The following is a 7,512-nucleotide window of genomic DNA, read 5'->3' as shown; positions in this document are numbered from 1 at the left end:
AATAGGACCTTCCTTCCCTGAGTTCGCGGCCACAAAGACTAAAATGGCCTGCTAAGAAGGCCGCAGCAAAGGACAAATTAAGAATTCTAACAGGTATCTCAACAAATCATTGCATAGTAAGAAGTCACCTACTTAAACTTATGTTATGTTGCTCACCTCACTTCATTTCACCTCACTTCAATTAACCTCAACTGCACTGACCTCACGTCACCTCACTTTAACTCTCCTTAACTCAAATTACCTCACCTTATCCCAGTTCAACCCTCCTCAATTCACCTGAACTCAACTCATCTCAACTTACTTTACCTCATCTCCCCTCATATCACTTGAACTCTCCTCAATTCACCTTAATTCACAAATGTGTAAATGTCATCTCTAAATTGATCAGCGAATCAAATTAGCAATAAAAATGACTTTTTGTTTTGTTATTTAATCCATTTAATATCACTCGGCTCAATGTTATGTTATGTTATCTTCTGTTATGCTATGCACAGTAGATCGAAACATACGGCTGTCAGTAATATGGAACGATTAAGGAATAAACCAAAATATGCGGTTTCACTTCCGTAGCGTGGCCTAAACGCTCTTACACTTTTTTGTTGTGATTATTCAACTGAACCTTCTGAGCACACACTCTTCGAATGTGATGCAGTGATGTACTGACGGGAGGACGAGAGAAGTACCTCTTGTCATCACATACATATGTACATTCGATGCTACCAAACAGGCTATTGGATTTGCTATGGAAGGCATTTATGTATTTATGCTTTGCTTTCAAAGTAAATTTCACATTTACCGTCAAATTTGTGCTCATCTCGATTCGCGCAAAATAAAATTGCAAATTAAGCACTTGATATAGGTACAGACGTAAATGGCATAAATTAGGTCAGCTATCAAAATGATTTCAAATAGGAGGTAATGTATAAATAAGAGTGCTAATGTGTGAATGTAGAAATATATGCTAAAAAAAGGTGCAAACATATGCTGATATATATGAGAGCATTTTTGTAAATCGAAAAATTTTATATTTCCAGCACCGAATGAGTGGCCACACTAAAAGTGCCTTCACTTGGCTGATCTTAACAAATTGTTCACAAATGACCGATATGTGTACATATGTACATATGTATTGTAGGTATATTCCTATAATGGATTTCATATACATATATCTATAGATATACTCGTCTATATTTCACCCTTTCTGAGCCAGAAGCCTATAATTAAACAAAATTAAAGAGAGAGATTTGAATTAAAAAATTGTCATATTAAACAAATGTATGTAAACAAAAATAACTTTTTCCTAAGCCTTTTCATTAATTTCAAGTAAAAACTAATTTTTTCCCAATTATTTTTTCCACAAACAAAAAATTTATTTATCTAAAATTGTTTCCTAAACGATTTGTCAAAAGAACTTTTTCCATTTTTTTCTCTAAAGAAATAATTTTTGCTCAAAGAAAAGATAATTTTTTCTAAATAATCTTTTGCATCGTAATTTTTCTTATAATTTTGGTAGATAGTATTTTCCTGAAAACAAATTTTTCTTAAACGATTTCTCAAAACATTTAAAATATTTTTTTCTCTAAAGAAATAATTTTTGCTCAGAGTAGAAAATTTTTTCCAACAATTTTTTTTGCATCGTATTTTTTTATAATTGTGGTAGATATTGTTTTCCTAACAATAATTTCTTATTTTTCTAAATTTTTTCTATAATTTTTGTAGATGTTATTTTCTTAACAAATAATTAATCTTGCATAAGTTTTTTCGTAAAAATTTTTAAACAAATTTTTTTCTAAAAATTTTTTTGTTTCGTAACTTTTATTATAATGTTGGTAGATACTATTTTCTTAACAAATAATGTCTCTTACAATTTTTTTTCTATAAGCCCTTAAAAATAATTTTTCCCCCAAACTGATTTATTCCTAAAACACACTTTTTCCCCTAAAACATCTATCTCAAATACGTATTATTTTTTTAATTTTTAATCCCAAAAAAGGTTTTGCCTTTAAGAAAGGATTTTTACCGCAAAAATTGTTTTTACTCCAGAAAATTTTTGTTTCTAATATTTTGTATTTTTTTTAGTTTGGGTAAACATACCCAACTTTTTTTTTTGTATTTAGTTTGTGATGCAGAATAACAGATAATTCGAAACTACATCGATTTTTTGTCTCTCCTCGACAATGTCAATGCCAAGCACGTTTTCACGTTTAGGTAACGATATATTTTTTTCTTACTTTTTTTTCGTAAAAACTATTTTTTTCTTAAAATAAAATTTCTTGAAAACTATTTTCTCTATAAAACACCAATTGTCAAAATAAAATTTCTTGTTTTGATATATCGTACTAATTTTCATAAATATTTTTCTAATATTTCAAGATAAAAATAGCGTTGTAAATGAAAATGAAGCACATTCTAAAAAGAAAATATAGAACGGCAATTTCGTTATGAGTAGAGTAACTTTATGGGAAATACCTAAATATGTTGGTTTGGTCCTGAAAGGGTTAAATAAACATGTGCACACAAGCATATGTATGTATGTACATATCCATAAATATTCGAATATTTCCTGTGCTATAAAAAATGCCCGACGAAAGAGACTTAAGACAGGACCGGCGACAGCGGTGTACTGAAACTTTGTTACAGGGTGCGGCGCGACGACGTGACTGATGACGATCGCGACGAATTTTCCATAGAATATTTTTCATCATATTTTGTAGTTTTCATTTCAATGTTTTTTGGTGGTTCTTGGCTTCTGTGTACACTGCTAAAGAATATTACTTCCCCGACAAAGGAGACGCGTCGCGACGCAACGATGAGCGGGCGGAGTAACGCGTGCACCTACTGGATTTTATTTATGTTCATATTTTTGTATATAAATATGTATGAGTACATAGATTGACTCGCGGTTTGGCTGGTATACAAAATATTGGCTTCTTCCATTTTTTAGTTGAACGAAATTTTAAATTTCATTTTCATTTGTCTTGTGAAAGGCGAACGCGTCGGTTGAAAAAGATTTTTTAAAATAAGTCGCACGGCGGTGCGTGTCAAAAGTGGCAGCGCGTTTAGTACACGTACTATCCATACGAGTATGAGTGTGTGCTGAACATCTATATTATATCTGAACCAGTAAAAAATTACCGAAACAAAAACAACTAAGCGCGTGTATAAGCAGTATCGAAAATATATAAGAATACACAACAACAAATAAGTGAAAATATATTAACGTGTTTTTCTTGGTTCCGTGGCTCATTCAGAAATTATTGAGAATTCAAAATAATGTTATTTTTATAAATTTTACTTAATAAAATGGTTTTTCAGTAATACGCAGTTAGTGAATATTCAAAAAAAAAAAATCCTCCTTTTGCTACGAAGCTTTAATTCAAATGCAGCTCAAGTGCCATAGTGAAAAGCCTTAAATAATAAAAAAAAAATATCCGCACCAATTCAGTACCTGTGTGCTTCGGCAAAACGTTTGCCAACTTTCCATATTTGAGGTTATGTTCGACGCGTTGTGAAAATGAAAGTGCTACTTCACGTTCTTCTTTCTTGTATGCTATTTCAACTAACTGCACAGTTAACTACAGCCTTTGAAGTTGTAAAAATTGGTATGTTTTAGAAAAAGCAATATTCTGTGATTTGATATATATTTTACATATACATATATATACCTGGCTGTGCATATGTATTTATATAGGTGTGATATTCTTCAACGATGAATGGGAATTAGTTAGTGCTTTTGACACAGCCATACGTGATATCAATGAACTTGAAATGGATGTGCGTTTGGAGCCAATTAAACATTTTATTAGCTATGATGATAGTCTAACACTGCAAGAATTGGGTAAGTACACTAAGGAATTATTACCAAATGAATTTTGAATACAAATTACAACTCTTAGGTTGGCTTTGGTTAGGTTAGAGTTCGAACAGGGTAATTCTGGCAATTGTCTTTTAACTCTCCACAATTTTTCGAAAGACAAAAGTTAAAATGAAAATAAATAAAAATATATGTATTTAAAAATTAAATGAAATTAAAAACAAAAATATTTTTCTTCTTAAAAAAATACGATATAAAAATTAAAAAAAAATAAATAAATTAGAATAAGTAATTTTTAAGCAAAAAACAAAATTATAAAGAATTTAAGATTATCGTTAATCTCTTCATGATCCAATGATCGGATTTAAATCAAATTTGAATGGGCCCACCTGTGAGGTAATACCTTTCCTTTAAAAAAATAACTATAGAAATCGGTTAACGTGGTCCAAAGTTACGCGGTAACATACATAAAAAAAAAATATTCCGACGATTTGATAACATTCCTCCTTTTTGTGAAGTCAGTTCAAATGAAGAAAATTTTATTAAAACGGCAGAAAATATAACTTAGAATTTAAATGAAATTAAAAAAAAAAATATTTTTATATTCGAAGCAAAATCTAAGAACTAAAAGAAAAGTAAAAAAGACAAAAAATAAAGTAAGATCATAAAAAATAAAATATATGTATTTTTCTTTTTAAAACAATAATATCATTTTAAAATACACAAATTATATAAGATACGATTTTAACAATTCAATGAAATTAAAAACAAATATATGTTTTTCTTTTTAAGGCAATGACATCTAATAATTAAAAGAAAATTTAATTAAAAAGAAAAAATATTATATAAATACAGCTAAAAAAAAATATATAATTTTAAAAATTAAAAAAAAGCATAAAATTTAAAAACCAAAGGAAAATTAAATTAGAAGAAGAAAAAAACTGAATGAAAAGGAGAAAAAAGTACTTAAAAATTAAATGAATTTATAAAAAAAATTATTCTTTAAACAATGTAAAAAATTATAAGAAAAGTAAAAAAGACGAAAAATAAAATAAGGTCCTAAAAATTTCATGAAATGAAAAGAAATATATTTTTCTTTACAAAACAATTAGATCTAAAACCAAAAAGAAAATTTAACTGACAAAATAAAAAATATTTTATTGAAATTTAATAATTGACAAAATAAAAAATATTTAATTGAAATATAGAAAAATAAGAAATATGTACGTTTTTAAAAATTTAATGATAGTAAAGAAAATATATATTTCATTTTGAAACAATAAAAACTTATTAGCCAAAAATAAATGTAGTTTTAAAAATTGAATGAAAGTAAAAAATATATACACATATTTTCTGTGGAAAATAATAATGTCTAAAAATTAAAAGAAAATTAAATTAAAAAAAAATCAAAAAAGGAGAAAATAGGCCTTGAAAATTATATACTATTTAAAATATATTTTTATTTTTAAAACAAACTCTATACATTAAAAGAAAATTAAAAGGAAAACAAAAAAATGTAAGATTCTAAAAATTAAATGAATTAAAAGTTAAAAGAAAATAAAATTAAAAAATAAAAAGTATTTTATTAAAAAAAAAGTACGTTTCTAGAAATTTAACGAAAGTAAAACAATATATAATCTTCTTTTTAAAACAATAAATTCTCAAAAAATAAAGAAATGAAATAAGAGAAGTTTTTTGAAAATTAAATGAAAAAAATATATATATACATTTCTTTTTGGGAAAATTAAATCTATTAAATGATAGAAAATTATATTTAAAAAAATTTTAGTAAAAGAAAATTCGCTGCCCGATGTGTCGAACCCGCATCTCTCGAAAGTCACATCAGTGTTTTGCTCATCTTCCTTCTAATCAGCGACGAGACATTCCTGATCGAACGAGTTGTTCTTTCGGTCTCGCTAAAATCAACCAAAAATTGTTCAGTGGCATTACGTAATGTAACGGTAAATGCGGCTCCACTGCTTGTAGATTTCGTTTTGTTAAAGATTTTTGTTATTTTGCTCCACTTTGCTCTAGTGACTCAACTTCGACCAAAAGTTTTACTATTATGGTGTATTATATTAAATAAAGGCAGCTTATGACTTATGGCGTTTTCGTTTCTACAAAAAATGTTGCCTTCTCATTGCCCTCTTCCTAGCGTTTCTGCGTAGAGTGCAAAGAGAAGGTAACCTCTTTCGGTAGAAACGAAAACGCCATTAGTCAGTTATTGCTTTTGATTATACATACTTTTTAAAGCATAAGCACTTTTATTTTTCACTGTGTAATAATTTCAAATTTACGCCTTTCTTTTTTTTAGCATGCGATTTGATTGACAATGGTGCTGCTGCTATATTCGGCCCAAGTTCAAAGACAAACAGTGGTAAGTGTTAGTTTTGGCCGAAAATTGTATGCACTAGGCTTGGGGAGTTCTTGAATTAAATGAACTAAAGAACTAGTTCATCTCAATGCACTAGTTCACTAGTTCGGACTTTTCATTGAACTAAATTTGTCAGTGCTACTATTTCCCATTTTAGATCCATATATTCTTGGCACGAACGTTATGATAGTAAAAATATGTTTAAAATAACATATCGACACCTATTTTAACGTCCTATTTTATAATTTGATTGAAACACACCCTAAGTCAGAGTTTGGCTGAAGAACGTCATTTGGATGAAGATCTCAACTGAAAGTATATTGGAAATATATTGAGAAAGGGCGTTTTTGAATCGGCAGCTAGGATAGGGTATTTTTGAAAGGATTTTTAAAAAATTCAAAGAAAACTAAATTTACTTAGTGTTTATTTTTTGTTTTTTTTTTTTCATTGAAAAACCGTGTTAAATATATTTTCGTTCTATTTTTCTTTGCATAATACCCAGCAGTCAGGTATAATTGCCACGCCAATTTAAACGGCGATGAAAAAACAATCACTTCCCACCCAGCAGAGAAACGTAAATTTTGCCGACAGTGCAAATACAATTCTTTGTATCCGGAAACGAACGCAAAGCGACTACAGTTTTCGTTCATTTACGTATCCAAAAACATTCAAAAAAAGTGCGGTTTTCGTATCCGGAAATGAACAGAAACACGACACAAGTTTCATTCATCTTCGTAGCCGGAAAACGACCGAACATGATGTTATTTGAAAGCAATAATTGTATTTTATTTATTCAAGATGCTGAGCGTGCAGAGGATCGTGCCAGGATTTGTTAGCTTTCTGAAGGTGTCGAGTTCGAACTCCGTGAGGCGCTTCCTTAATTTTTTTTTGTTTTGTTTTAGAACCATGAAAAAGCATCTGCGAAGTGCAGAAGGAAAGCGTACTGAACGAAAAATTAAATACGAAAAATTTTAGAATAACAGCCAAAAACGTATCCGTTTCAAAACAATTTTCGGTTCTTGTCTGACATACGAAGAACAAAAGTCCGCATATCATCCAATTTTTTCCTTTTTTGGATCCATTTTCAGGTCATTTGTTTACAAGTCAAAAGACATTGGTATCATATCAAAAGGAAAATTAAAAAAATGTCAGCAATTTTTTTTTGGCGGTTTGGGCTCGATATGCAAGTAATTAAATAAATAAAAAAAATTTTTTCGTGGAAGCGGGAGCAGAGCTCGGAGCGAAATAAAATGCCGGAGTGCAGTTAGAGCGGAGCGATGAAATAAAACGTTGGCTCCGAAGCCTTGTCTGCGATAGGTCGATC

At 29.3% G+C, this 7,512-nt stretch overlaps 1 protein-coding gene across 1 annotated transcript; it reads left to right on the top strand.

Annotated features, from left to right (window-relative positions):
* Nucleotides 1–2,983: 2,983 nt before the first annotated feature.
* LOC118750110 lies at nucleotides 2,984–7,024 on the top strand. Its single transcript, XM_036484846.1, has 4 exons — nucleotides 2,984–3,602; nucleotides 3,692–3,838; nucleotides 6,129–6,191; nucleotides 6,987–7,024. The coding sequence occupies exons 1-4, from the start codon at nucleotides 3,515–3,517 to the stop codon at nucleotides 7,022–7,024; spliced, it is 336 nt and encodes a 111-aa protein (XP_036340739.1). The 5' UTR covers nucleotides 2,984–3,514.
* Nucleotides 7,025–7,512: the final 488 nt, after the last annotated feature.

This window comes from Rhagoletis pomonella, unplaced genomic scaffold (genome assembly GCF_013731165.1).
Source record: "Rhagoletis pomonella isolate Grant_MI unplaced genomic scaffold, Rhpom_1.0 Rhpom_scaffold_00143, whole genome shotgun sequence".
NCBI classification, from domain to species: Eukaryota; Metazoa; Arthropoda; class Insecta; order Diptera; family Tephritidae; genus Rhagoletis; species Rhagoletis pomonella.
Note: the sequence above shows the minus strand (reverse complement) of the source record. Positions and strands in the feature narration are given on the sequence as shown.